General features: G+C 39.9%; 1 protein-coding gene across 2 annotated transcripts in view; it reads right to left on the reverse strand.

Annotated features, from left to right (window-relative positions):
• Positions 1 to 14,396, reverse strand: part of PCP4 (Purkinje cell protein 4) — a 69,586-nt gene that overhangs the window by 45,938 nt on the left and 9,252 nt on the right. For both annotated transcript variants that reach the window (XM_074969837.1, XM_074969844.1), the window contains exon 2: positions 654 to 705. In XM_074969837.1, coding sequence (XP_074825938.1) covers positions 654 to 705 — 52 coding nt within the window. The remainder of the gene's footprint in view (positions 1 to 653; positions 706 to 14,396) is intronic.

Below are 14,396 nucleotides of genomic sequence, written 5' to 3' on the forward strand. Positions count from 1 at the left end.
TGTTGGCAGGGAGTGACAGATGAGGAAGGCTTACTATGCAATGCCCTGCTACAAGGGGGCAAGCCAGCAGTGAGTCAACTCTTGTACAGCAGCATTCAAATGGCACGAACCCATCCCTTCCTCTCTCCTTTTCAGTGTCCAGCTCCCCAGAGTGGCATGAGAACCCGCAATTACATGCTTTATTTTGGGGAGCATGTAATTGCGGGTTCTCATGCCCCCCAAAATAAAGGCACATAGAGACTATTGTTGATATGAGCAGCCCTGGCACAGCTGGCTTGTCTTTACCCACCTTGCTCAGACATATAGCAGACACTGATGACCCAGTCCATAATATTGAATTACCACTAATTTCCTTGTCCATGATGCCAAATATTTTGGTACTTGATTCTGTTTTCACTTGTACCAGTTTATACCCATATAACCCATTGACTTCAGTAGAGTTACTCCTGTTTGACACTGCTGTAAGTTCAAAATCAGGGCTCTGGTGCTCACACTGAAATGCTAAAAACATAAATATGAAGACAGCAATGACAAGTTTTCAAAGTGATGCAAAGGGAAAGGCTGATGTATGTCAATATTGTAAATGAAACATTTTGATATAAGAAAACAACTTGGCTTGATATTCTCCAAAATGAAATAAAATCTAGGCTTACCATTCTCACCAGATGTCTTGTCTTTTCCATTTGTTGCTCCAGTACCTTGTCTCTGAGAGAGAAATAAAAAGGATATTATATGAATTCCCTGGGTTTGCAGTCTTCCATTTGAATTGCTATTAGAGCCTGGTTCCCCTTGACTGCCTTACATTTGTGAAGTCATTCATCCCAGTGCAAAGTGGATTTGAAATGCTACAAAAAAAATTGGAAAACATCCAGCGGAGGGCAACAAAAATGATTAGGGGACTGGAACACATGACTTATGAGGAGAGGCTGAGGGGACTGGGATTGTTTAGTCTGCGGAAGAGAAGAATGAGGGGGGATTTGATAGCTGCTTTCAACTACCTGAAAGGGGGTTCCAAAGAGGATGGATCTAGACTGTTCTCAGTGGTAGCAGATGACAGAACAAGGAGTAATGGTCTCAACTTGCAGTGGGGGAGGTTTAGGTTGGATATTAGGAAAAACTTTTTCACTAGGAGGATGATGAAACACTGGAATGCGTTACCTAGGGAGGTGGTGGAATCTCCTTCCTTAGAAGTTTTTAAGGTCAGGCTTGACAAAGCCCTGGCTGGGATGATTTAGTTGGGGATCGGTCCTGCTTTGAGCAGGGGGTTGGACTAGATGACCTCCTGAGGTCCCTTCCAACCCTGATATTCTATGATTCTATGAAAATCAGATGGGTGTGTTTTACACCAGCTGTGCAGAAAGGCAAATCACCACACAAGGTCCAAGGGAGTGGAGAATAAGGACCTATGTTTGGAGGGACGACTCCCCTGTCCTTCCTGGTTTAATCCCCTATGGAGACGGAACATTTCCCTCTGGTTTAAATTCAGTCAAAAGTAGCAGAGACTATGAGAGTCTAGTGACCATGTGTGAAAGTCATTTCAAAATGCATTTGATAGCTTTGCCTTCTATGCCATATGCATACTTTGAGCTGAAGGAAGTGTATTGTCTTCCAGCTAATGGCAGTGGATTCAGGAGGAAAGGGAAAAATCAATCTTACCTTAACAGGGGCATTGAAACTCTTGTAAACAAGCAGTAGGCACTGCCATCAACCCCCCTGCAAAGTATTCGGCCTTAATTTAGTCCAGTCAAAGTGGTCCTATCTTTTAAAAAAAAATGTTCACCATGCTGGTATTATTAACTCTCGGAGTCTTTGTGTTCTTCTACACTCTTTAATGATGCCAGCATGGTGTGCAACACAAGGGATAGCTTTTTAATAACATGATCAAAGTATGGAAGAACACACAGCTGGAAGTAGTTATTGTAGATATTGTCACAAATTAGTAGAACATAGCCCTGGGAGAGTAATAGCACAAATTCTCCCTGTACACAGCAGAATCAATAAAATCAACAAAATAAATGAATCACAAATTATGTTGGAGATCACAACACTGTCTTTTCATATCTACACAAGCCCTGAACCGTAGACCATATTTTAAGAGACAAAAGCAAAGTCTTCTATTCAACATGTCACTTTTGGCCAGTTTTACTATTTATGACTTCTGGAATTTCCCCAGGATTTTCTAAGGCAAACACCAGTTATCATCAGAGGATAGAGGCATTACATAAGATATTCATGATAAAATGAATATAAGTGCAAAACCATAATGATTATACAGTAAAATAGGATAAACAGTTTTGTTGCTAGCATGCGTAGGAGGAAACATAGTTTATGAATGCTTGGGGCCATATTAATTTTTAACTCAGTGGTTCTGCAGAATATCAAAGGCACATTATTAAATGTGTCTCCAAAATCAATGTCACTACTCATTTGTCTGAAGAGGAGGGAAAAGGGCTACAGAATATGCCAAATATTATAAAATAGGAACAGGTTTACTTTTCTGCCACTGATATTTTTCTACAGAATTCTCAGTGCAATACACAAAATATCTAGTTAATGTGGCATTTAAAACAGTGCTAATTTAATCCCCTATATGTAGAAAATAGGGTCAGAAGTGAATTTTCAGGCAGGAGTGGGGTTTTTTTGAGACTTAAATTAAAACTATAACATGAACCTTTTCAATTTATTCTTCAGCTCTAAAAAGCTTCAAGGCTTCAATTTTGCCTCTGATCTTAAATTCTTTTCCTATCTTGTATTTTACTAACCTTTGCTATTATACTGTACCACTCGGCATTGCTATGGTTAGGGATTGTGGTCAGGTGTTAATAAACACGTGGGGGGGGAAAGGCTTTTTTTAATCACTGGGGCATAGAAATTTCCTTTGAGCTGAAATTTGGCTGATTGAAGTCTCAGCCTGAAAACCATTTTTTTAATATTTTGTAAAATTATTTCCCCTTATTTGAGTTTAATATATATTTAACAAATTAAAGGTATTATTTTCTGTCTGGTTTGGGGTACCACACTTTAAGAAAGATGTGAACATATTGGAGAGAGTCCAGAGAAGAGTAATAAAAATGATAATAGGTTTAGAAAAAAACCTCACCTATGAGGAAAGGTTAAAAGAAACTGACTGGGACCTGCTAACAGTTTTCAAACTTTTTAAGGGCTGTTATAAAGAAGACGGGGATCAATTATTCTCCAAGGCCACTGGATGTAGGACAAGAAGTAATGGGCTTATTCTGCAGCAAAGGAAATGTAGGTTAGCTATTAGGAAAACTTTCTAATTATAAGGGTTGTTAAGCTGTGGAAAAGGCTTCCAAGGAAGGTTGTGGAATCCCCCAATGTGGAGGATTTTAAGAACAGGATGGACAAAAACATGTCAGTGATGGTGTAGGTTTACTGGTCATGCACCAGTGCAGAGGGCTGGACTAGATAACCTCTTAAGGTTCCCTCCAGCCCTACATTTCTATGATTTTACAGTGCGTTACAAGAGAAATCCAGTTTTTAAGCCTTGCTTCCAGTATCTCCATTTGGGTACTCCAGTTGGTACCTAGGCACCTAAAATATGTATTTGGGTACTTAACTGCAGAACTGGGAACACTATCTGAGGCACACAGGTTTGAAAATGGGACCCCATATGTGAGCTTGTTGGGTTTTTTGGTTTGTTTAACTGATTATTGGATTCGTAGACAGGCATACTGTTATGCAATTAGACAAAGGAAGAGGGCATGCAGCTTCAAAGAAAGAGCTGCCAGTGGGGGGAAAAAGGGAAGGGAAGAAAGGCAGAAGTGAAGGACAGGAAGTGTTCAGTGAGTAAAGAACAGGTCAAGTGGAAGCGTGATACAGGCATTTATAGTGTATAATTGGCCATTCATCCCTGTCAACATCTTCCAAATTTTGAGTTTTTGGTCATTTTATTTGTCCAAAATTCTATTTTTGATGAGAAACCCTGAAAAAAAAATTGGATTGAAAATGCTTGTGTGTTTTGACCAACTATAGAACTGGTCAAAATTTGTGAACATTAAACATAAAATAGTTGGAATTTCACAATTTTTTAAAACAATTTTTGGATGTGTGTAAACTGCTGTGATTTTTAAAGGGTAGGAAGAGAAAATAAACTGTTCTTGTTTTCAAAATTAAAATCAGAAGCAATGGGAGTAGATTTGATTGCACTGAGGACAAAAACAGTCATATTTCATTGGCACTTAGTAAAGAGGAAATATGTTATAAGAATGTTGTAAGTAGGTACAATGAAATTTGTCCATGTGCACAGAGGCAGAGCAAAGTTTATGCACCACATAGGTCTCGTCTAAACCCTATTTCACTGCTAGATTACAAGCTTCACTAGCAGCAAAGAAGTTATACACAAATAATATAGGCTATGCCTTCAGTGCAAAAAAAAAAAAGCTAACTCGTGTTAGCTAACCCTCGTTAGCTAACACAGGTTAAAATATTTGTGAATACACAGCAGCTCAGCTCTTAACTGCTCAGATTAGCAGCTATAGGAGCCTATGGTTGAAATTGAGCTGCACACTCATTTCAAAGCCGAGTTGCCATGTCTTCATTGCTATCTTAACCCTTGTTAGCAGAACTGAGAGCGAGAGAATGCATGCTGATGTGATGTGGCATAATGGCAATAGCCTCATGAGTTTGGAATGTCATTTTTCATAGTGGTCAAAGCCATGAGAGAGTTATATAGGTCGTGCCAAATTGGTACCCACAAAGCCTTTATACCACACCATTATATATGCCGTATCAACCTCATATTTTACAGAAAAACTATTGCACAAATGTCTTCTGTCTATTTACTATTTTTCATCTCTCTGCCTGTAAAGCCAGTTGCCTTGGTTACCTAGTGTCCAACTGCACAGACCCGAGAGGAAGAGACAATATATAACTCATACATTTTTAAAACTTCTAAAAATTGTATAAAAATAGCTTTTCCATACATAAAAATGTTACTCCTTTAAAGTCTAATATCTGTGGACCTTCCATGGCTTCCAAGCAAGGAAAGCTTGGGATTTCCCATTTCTACTCCTGAACGGTCATGAGATACCAGACCTTAAACTTTCCCCTTGTCTGTCCAGGACTAAGTATTTCTTGTTCAGCTCCTCAGAAAAATGTAATTTTGGAGGGAAATTTTTACATTTAAGTGGCAAATGAAGTATTTCTCTTGCAAGCTGATTTGTAAACATTGGTGACTTTTTGAAGCTGCTCAGAAGTTTGGAATGTTAAAATAAGCCTTGGTGAAGGTGGATTAGGAATTGGGCAGGTAAGATCAAAGTACATGATAAATGCAATTTAGCACATGACTATTGCTACCATATGCTACAGTATAAATTTAATATAGTGCTTTTTTAAAATCTTGTAAGAAAAATGCCCCACATTCTATTACATTGTCTTTAATGTGTACAATGTATTTATGGTAAAGTATAAGAGAGAAGTCTGAAATAAAAACCCAGATCTGACTACCCTGACCCCAAAATCAGGATCCAGATCTTCAGCATGACCTCCTTCTCTGTTACATATATAATCTATACACACACACTCCTGCACTCCCTGACTCTGGAAAGTTTTCAAATACTCTAAATTTTTCTGAAATTTTTCTGGAGAAAATATTGCATCTTATTGGTAGATCAAAATCCTGTCAAGTGCCATTTTAAAATGACTCTGTTGAACTCAATGGGAGTTTAGCCATTGATTTTAGTGGGGTCAGCATTTCACCCATGGCCTATAAGTCCAGAGAACACAAGTATCTTGTTGGAATAGTAGCCATTGGACTCAAACAGCCAGCAGACAGGAAAAACAGAAAGACCTTATATACAACTAGGGAGAGATAGAGCCAAGCAATTATGAGTTGGAACCAGCAGATACATCCTGGAGAATTTAGGGTGTCAAGTACATTTGTGTATGAAAGTTGGAAGATTAAATTTTTCCTGAATGCAGGGTTCTTGTTTTCTATGGTTGGCCATGCTAGCCTACGTTCAGAAGTTTACCTGTAATTGTAGCAGTCAGTACTTCCATATGTAGGTAGAAAGTTTGTTAATTTTTTCTTCTACTTACCAGATCTTTGTCTTTTCCAAGGATTATTAGACGGTCATAATGATGTCCACTATCTTCCCGCACAAAAAAACTCTTTTAAGAAGGGGAACACTGATGCTGGTGCCCCAGGTACAGACAGAAGGACCTTCTGCTTAATGAAGATAGTAAGGAACACCTGACTTTTAAAAGATGACGCTTGAATTTATTTTAATACACCTGCTTCTGGACCATGTACTAGAGAGGATGAGGCAGAACTGGGAGACAGAGAGCCATTACAGGTTGGTAACTGATAACACACACCTATGTGCTTTCTCTCCTTTCTCCTCTGAAAACCCCTTGCTGAAAAAAACAAGGGTGTTGCCTCCCCAAAACCTGGCTGCCATGTGGCCAGCTGGCATATACAAAATCAAATCCCTCCAAGCCAAATCAGCTCATCTGTATGTCTGGCAAATCAGCTCATCTGCAGAACATGCATTATGTTACTATTTTAGGATTAGCTGGAGGTCAGGGATCCTTTAGAGAATCTCTAACATAGTTAAGAAACCTTTCTTCTTCTCGTTGCTCTACTTTCACCTCCTCTTCATGTTTCTCTGCTTGTTTCCATGCTAGGGAAGTGGTGCTGAATATTAATGAGACAAAATTGTCAGTCCCCATCAGTCTTTTGGGGATAATTTTATCAAATGCAGACCCCCCACACACCCCCAGTCAACACTGGATATAAATACAAGGTGAGTCAAGCTATGCAATTATTGATGTCTTACATATGGATGTAAAAAAGTCATAGGCAATGGTGCCTGAGCACCTTACAGCAAGAGAAATACTTGAATATGCAGCTACTTGGGTAGACAGATGTGTCTGAGCTGTATTCAGCACAACTCAGGGGGAGGGGGCATATGCCACTGTATGCCACCTTTGTAGCTCCTAGATTCTGGGACTAACCAGAAATGACTCCAGTCTCTGACACAGGATGGAGAGGCGCAAAGGCTGTTCTAACTTATACCTGGCTGATCACTGCTCCACGATCTCCTTTGTCCTGGCAATGGCCCCTATGTCAGCTATGTATGCCAGCTTGTCACCATCCCCTGACACACTGGGAATTCACAAGTAACCAGTGGAGCCAATTTGCTGCCCGTTTGGTGCTATTAGAGCAGAGTAAAATAGCACGCCAGAATCTGGCCCTCGGGAACAGCATCTATCTGTCAAAATAAAAAGGAGCTTTGGACATTTTGGCAGTTCCTCTCAGTATCTACATGGCCATGTAGTATGCTATTTAACCATCCCTTGATTGTACTAAGCTGGGACAGTCATTTTGATTGGGAATCTCCTATTAGCTTTATGAGTGAGAGTGCTGCAGGTGGGCTACAATGAACTGACCTGACCCAAACCGCAATGGCTGAAAAATTGCATTGCCAGTGGTAATGATTTGTATGCACTTCTATAACCACCAACCATATACACACGTGATGAGATTTCAATGACAGATGCAATATTTTTCAATAACCAACAGAACTGACAGGGAGACATAGAGCAGACCTGCCTTCTAGATACAGTGGACCTGCTTCTTCTCCTGATTCTGCACCTTATGCAGTCACTTACCCCTGTGTAAAATGAGTGCAAAGTGGGTCTAAAACATTACCAAATCAGAGGGTAGCTTCTTACACTTTTTTGCGCTAGTGTACATGTCTATAAAAGGTGCATGGGAGTGGGGAATCAGGCCACTTAAACCTCATTGGAAAAATAGCCCACCCAACATCCACAGGCTGAATACTTTAGTCTACAAACAAGCAAAACGCCCATGAAGTTAATATGGACCCTATACTTAACTGATTGACTGGCAGATATAGCTTTTAAAAATTGGCAGTTTAGGTCATATTGCCACTGAAAATATGTCCTTCTTAATTTATTTTTACAATGGTGTAATGAGAAATAGCTATTTTTGGACATCTCAGATGGGATGAGCAGTCAACCTGTGGAACTCTTTGACAGAGGATGCTGTGAAGACCAAGAGTATAAAAGGATTCAAAAAAGAACTAGATAAGTTCGTGGAGGATAGGTCCATCAATGCCTGGATGGGCAGGGATGGTGTCCCTAGCCTCTGTTTGCCAGAAGCTGGGAATGGGCGACGGAGATGGATCACTTCATGATTACCTGTTCTGTTCATTCCCTCTGGGGCACCTGGCATTGGCCACTGTCAGAAGACACGATACTTGGCTAGATGGACCTTTGGTCTGACCCAGTATGGCTGTTCTTATGTCTCTTAATAGTTTACAATGGCAAAGATTTGCAATAGAATTCCACAAATTGTATAAAGTATAGAACAGCTTTATTCATGGTAAGAGAAATATAATAGTCATGTTTTAAGTCTTGTAAAAGTACAGAGGGAAAAAGCTTTCTTTCTCATCCTCTTTTACCATTGCAATCCTGGAATTTACAAACCAGCACAGCTAGAAATTGCTAAGTTTGTATTCAAATTCAGTGTAATTTTCTCAACAAAGAATATTTACACCAACAGCAAATGTAATCGACATAATTATCACAAACTGTATCCTGTCTAATATTTGGTTTATTAGCATATTTTGAATTAAAACATTATTAAGCAGATATTTCTCCAAAGACATTATAATCACATTTTTCTGAGGGGGCAGGAATTAATGGAATCTTTGCAGTTATTTTGAAAGCAGCTGCAAGAATGTGCTTTATTTCCCTAAATCCTGTTAATTACTGTGCAGTCCTTAAGAAGATATCTTCCATTATTCTGGTGGAGGCTGAGGGTTTGATCCTGCAAGATTTATTTATGTAGCAACCTTTACTCAGGCACGCAATTGTATTGACTTTAATAAGATTACTTGCAAGAGTAAGAGAAGTAGGACCAAGCCCTTGGTGTGCTAATGTGAAATTCCTTTAAGCAACATATTAGATTTTGTTTAGCAAAAGGCAAACATTGTTCAGTTGGCCAAAGAACAAGCCTCACCACACTGCTTGCCAAAAAAAAAATTACCTCCACTCCAATCTACAATAATACAGCCTGTACCTAATTAAAGCTGAAAAAAGATGTCCAGGTGGCCCAAGAGAAATGCTCTAAATTTTTTAATTGATAAATCTGATTGACAGAAATGAAAAAAAAATGGCAAACCTCTTAAACAAAAGGATATCTTCCTCTTACCACTATTTCTTATCCTAGATTTAAGACCATCAATACATATCTCCTGACCTGCAAAATGCACATAGACTGGCCCAGACTCCAAAGTCTGGATTCAGAATCAGAGCTTTCTGTCTTCCCTGGAGAGAGGAAACTCCACAAGGAGTTCCCCTTGAACAACTCTCTAAGAAGTCAGGATTATGCACCGAAACGCCCCTAGGGACCTCTGTATGGAGGAGAGGGATGTCGTGGCTGTATTCATTATTCTGAATAGTATCTGTTGAGTTGGTGGGGAGATTAGATGCCCTCTGCCCTGTCATATCTGAACACATCTCCACTCATTCCTTCACACTTTCTTCTTCCAGGGAAAGCCCTCTTTCGTGTCCCAGGACACAGAGGGACAGTGCCATATGGGCTGCTGAAGCCCAACCAAACACAAAGAAGGGATAATATCTGTCTGATGAGGGCCTTTCCATTGCTGGATCTCAGGGGTGTAATCTAGCACTCAGTTTTTATTCAGTCATCACTCAGGCATACACTCACTGACTTCAGTGAGAGTTTTCTTCTAGGGGGGACTGAGTAATTTGGCTCAAGGAGCTGAGGAAAAAGCTGAGTAGACTAAGTCCCTCTACTTCTGACTACCAAGAAATGCCAAATGTGTGATATGAAACCAACCAGCTTTTCTTTCTTTTTGTAATTTTCTAAAGATCAAAACTCTGTACAGCATAGTGGGCACTCACCACTGCTACTCCACAGCGATGGGAATAAGACTGTGTACCTGCTTCTAAGAAAAGGAAGCAGAGCTGAGGAGGAAATAGGAATTTCAGTCCGGTAAGAAATTCTGATATTTTGATGTTTGAAGCATGACAAAAAGTTGAAATATTGAAACTTTATGGAGAATGACAGGGTCTGAAAAACTTTGATTCAGAAATGGCAAAGCATTCCATTTTGGCACTTTTGATTGAAACTAAACCTTGTGATACTCCAAAATCAAAATATGTTATTTCAGTTTGTTGAATGGAACCAAAACATTTCATTTTGAGTCAGTTAAACATTAAACTGCATCTCCCTAAGGGTGCTACATTGACTCAGGGTGTTGTCGCTTGGATGTCTGATGGCCCATTCTTCCCTATGGGCTGGACTCCCTGGCCAGACTACATCGCCCAAGTCAAGTCAACAAACCAAAACATTTTGATTCACGTCAAAGCAACTGCTTTGGTTTTCCCAAGGGGCAATATAAAAAATTCTGTGGAAATTTTTGATTTTGCAGAAACTATATTTTCAATTGAAAGATCATTTTAGAGGGAAGGCTCTTCAATAGGAAAATACCACACCTCTGTTAAATGCCTGGAGACAAGACTATTCAGCTTTTGATGGTATTGACTGTAATGTCCAGCGTGGAGTGGATCAGGGACCTAAAGCTGTTGGATGATAGCATGCAGAAGCTGATATTTGGAGTCAGATTATAGGTTCTGATATTACCCAACTATTAGGCCCCACAAATTGGAATAGTATCCTAATCCAAGTATAAGTATCAGACTCTTTGCTCGTGCCTAGTCTGAATGAATACTGTGGGTTTTTGTAACAAATGTTTGCTTCATATTTCATTTTCCAAACCCCCAGGAAATCCAGAAGAATTTAATTTGCTAGGAAACAAACCCAGCTGTAATTTAGTTTAAGGCTGTCTTCAAGGGACAGCACAGTTATTAATGGCAGAAGTTTGCACCAACAAATTGCGCCGTATCGGAACATATTGATCCTAACGTTATTAAGACAGACTTATCTCCTTCACACGCCTGAAGAGTGAAAGTGTTTTTTTCAATTGTGCACTAAAAACAAATTTGTCTTCTCTTTCTCCCTGGACTCCCTACATATTTCAATAGAGACAGAAATAAAACAAAAAGGAATTACTGTACATTTCAATAACTTTTGGTATATATTGCATTAGCAACTAGCAACTGACCAGTCAAAGTCTGAGCAGATGATATTTGAAGAAAGTTTCAGATTGTCATACCATACAGCTTCCTGTTTTCATAGACGGACAAAACCCACAGGACAAGTTATTCAATATCCAGTACAGCTCCAAGGAGAAGCAGCAAAAGTGGCTATATTTCATCTTTGCTACTCTTGATGTCCAGGACGCCAGTCCAGTCACAAGGAGCAATTTAGAGCAGCCTCAGAGCTTGTCTAGATTATGCTAGCTGCAGTGACTTCACAGGGGCTATTCCACAAACTGGGGATTGAGGGTGAGTTCACTGCATGCAGACCCCTTGTCCTTGGCCATGATCCTTATGCTGGCAGCTGCATGGAGAGATGACGCAGAGCTGTTATTGCTGTCTCTATGCCACTGGAAGATTCCCCTATGCAAGGAGAATCTTCAACTGTCCACTTGGATGGCTTTAAATTTGCTTTGAGACATTGAAGTGGCACAAATCAGATATAACTGGACAAAGAATCTGCCCCTTATTGTTCAAACATGTATTGAAATTGAGCTGGTAAGACTTTAGAGAGCTTGAAGTTATGTACAAATCAGAGCAAAGCCCTGTTGTCTGGTTTGGCTCTGTGAGCCTAAACTGAAGCCAAGCTATTGGAAATGACCCTACTGCACTGGAAAGAAAACAGACAGGGTGATATGTAAGGTTACAGTGACTACCAGGAAGTAGTGTCAAGCATTTTCACACACTCGGCTCTTTCTCATTCATAGACACAAAGCTGAAGAAAAGCCAAGAAACTAGTACCAGGCATTAAACCTTACATTCTCTGTGTGCCTCTGGATCCCAAAACTCACTGGGTCTCATTCTCTGCTGCTTGTATCTAGTGTAGTCATGTGCACCTGTGCAAAGTGGATTTAAAATGCTACCAAATTGTCATGGTATCATTGTATACCTACGCTGCACAGGTGAAAATGACTGCTGATTGTGAAAGGCAGCCAAAAAACAGTCCTATTATGTTTCTCCTTAAAAATAAATGTATGTATTTAATAAGTTCATTGTTGCTTTGAATGTGCAAAATTTCACAATTTTAGAATTTCACAAGGAAAGCACAGTAACCAAGTATGATGAAAGTTCACTATTTCTTGTTGCTTAGATCCACTTCTATGTTCCATCTATTTCTAAAATTTTGTAGACAGCTGGCGGTGGGGAAGCCTACATGGAAAACCCCCAAAGGGTACTGCCAGAATGCATATTATTTTCAATATACATTATTTTTGCATAATTTTGTATCTTTAAGCCCAGATCCTCAGTTGATGCGAGCTGACATTGTGCCATTGTCTTCCGTGCATCTACACCAGTTTACACCAGCTGAGGATCTGGCTGAAAAGCCCACATCCAAGATTCAAACATGTCTGAACTTTTACATGAAACAAAAAGAAATGTTCAACCCTCAAACTCAGTGAAATGATGGTAGAGTGCCTCACACAATCTTACTGAAGAGGATAATTCAAACTGGCTTGCCTATTAGTACTGTCACCTGGATTGCAAAGCTGATTGGATGAACAAAAGGAAGAATAGTAATAAACAGTCAAGTATTGAATTGGAGGGACATTGGCTGACATTTGGCTGCCCTAGCTTAACTGCAGCATGTGTACTCATAGAATATCAGGGTTGGAAGGGACCTCAGGAGGTCATCTAGTCCAACCCCCTGCTCAAAGCAGGACCGATCCCCCATTTTTGCCCCAATCCCTAAATGGCCCCCTCAAGGATTGAACTCACAATCCTCGGTTTAGCAAGCCAATGCTCAAACCACTGAGCTATCCCTCCCCCCGCATACTCCTGCATATGCATTTCAAATTGTGCTATGTATCCAATGTATTTGCTCTTCCTTTTCTCTCCTTGACTATATATCTCAGTGTCTCATTCCTCCCTCTTCCCCTCATGTTTTTCTATTGTGTATAACTTTTCCAACTTTCCTTCTCTCTCCCTCCACCTCCCTCCTCCCTGTTATGGCCTTGAAATCCAATAAGCCAGTCCCAGCATTTAAGTTTACTAAAGATTTTATTTGACTAACAAACAATGAGAAAATAAAGTCACTCTTACATGTGCACACATGCATGAAGTTTGTAGTGTGGGAGAGTTTCAACCAGTAAGGCTTCTTTGTTAAACTCTGCATCCAGAACACTCCAGGCCTTAAACGCGAAGCAGGATTTAGCCCCTGGGGGGTCTAGAGGTCTATTAAATTGTAGAACACTTTTTCCATGAGGTGTAGCTAAAGACCCATTACTTGAGACATTTAAACCTAGACTGGAAAAACCACTGGAACTAAACTGTAGGGAGCAATTCTGCACCAGCAGGGGTATGAACTAGCTAACTTATTTTGTTTTTCTATCTCTAATTCCTGTGATTAGCAGAATTAACTTTTGAGAAAAATATTAAAAGAAATAAATATCCCAGATCCTCAGCTGGTGTAAATTGGCTGTGTCATGTTTCGCCACCTGGGGATCTAGCCCATACATATAGCTTGACCAAACCAGAACTATGAGGAGATATGATAACCATTTTCAAGTGTTATCTATGAAGCATACAGACATCAAGCGTGGAGATGAGTTGTGATCCAAGATCCTGTCATTAAACAAAACATTTGCAGTTGTAACTGTTCTGTGGCTGCATAGCTTTGAGCCTTTTCCATAGATGCTGCCATCCATTTTCCTGCCTCAGCAGGGAGGTGGGCTACATGATCTAATAGGTCTTTTCCATCTCTATGATAAAGAGAAATCAGAACAGAAAGTCAGTTTGCATTGGAAGTGGGGTCAGCAACACTGGATCTCAATTTTAGGTACGTTTCAGAGTGGCAGCCATGTTAGTCTGTATCCGCAAAAAGAACAGGAGTACTTGTGGCACCTTAGAGACTAACAAATTTATTAGCGCATAAGCTCTAATATGCTCTATATGCCATCATATGCCAGCAATGCCCCTCTGCCATGTTCATTGGCCAAACCGGACAGTCTCTACGCAAAAGAATAAATGGACACAAATCTGACATCAGGAATCATAACATTCAAAAACCGGTAGGAGAATACTTCAGCCTCTCTGGCCACTCAGTAACAGATTTAAAGGTGGCAATTTTGCAACAGAAAAGCTTCAAAAACAGACTCCAATGAGAAACTGCTGAGCTTGAATTAATATGCAAACTAGATACCATTAACTTGGGTTTGAATAGAGACTGGGAGTGGCTGGGTCATTACACATTGAATCTATTTCCCCATGTTAAGTATCCTCAC

This window comes from Natator depressus, chromosome 1, assembly GCF_965152275.1.
Source record: "Natator depressus isolate rNatDep1 chromosome 1, rNatDep2.hap1, whole genome shotgun sequence".
Classification (NCBI taxonomy): domain Eukaryota; kingdom Metazoa; phylum Chordata; order Testudines; family Cheloniidae; genus Natator; species Natator depressus.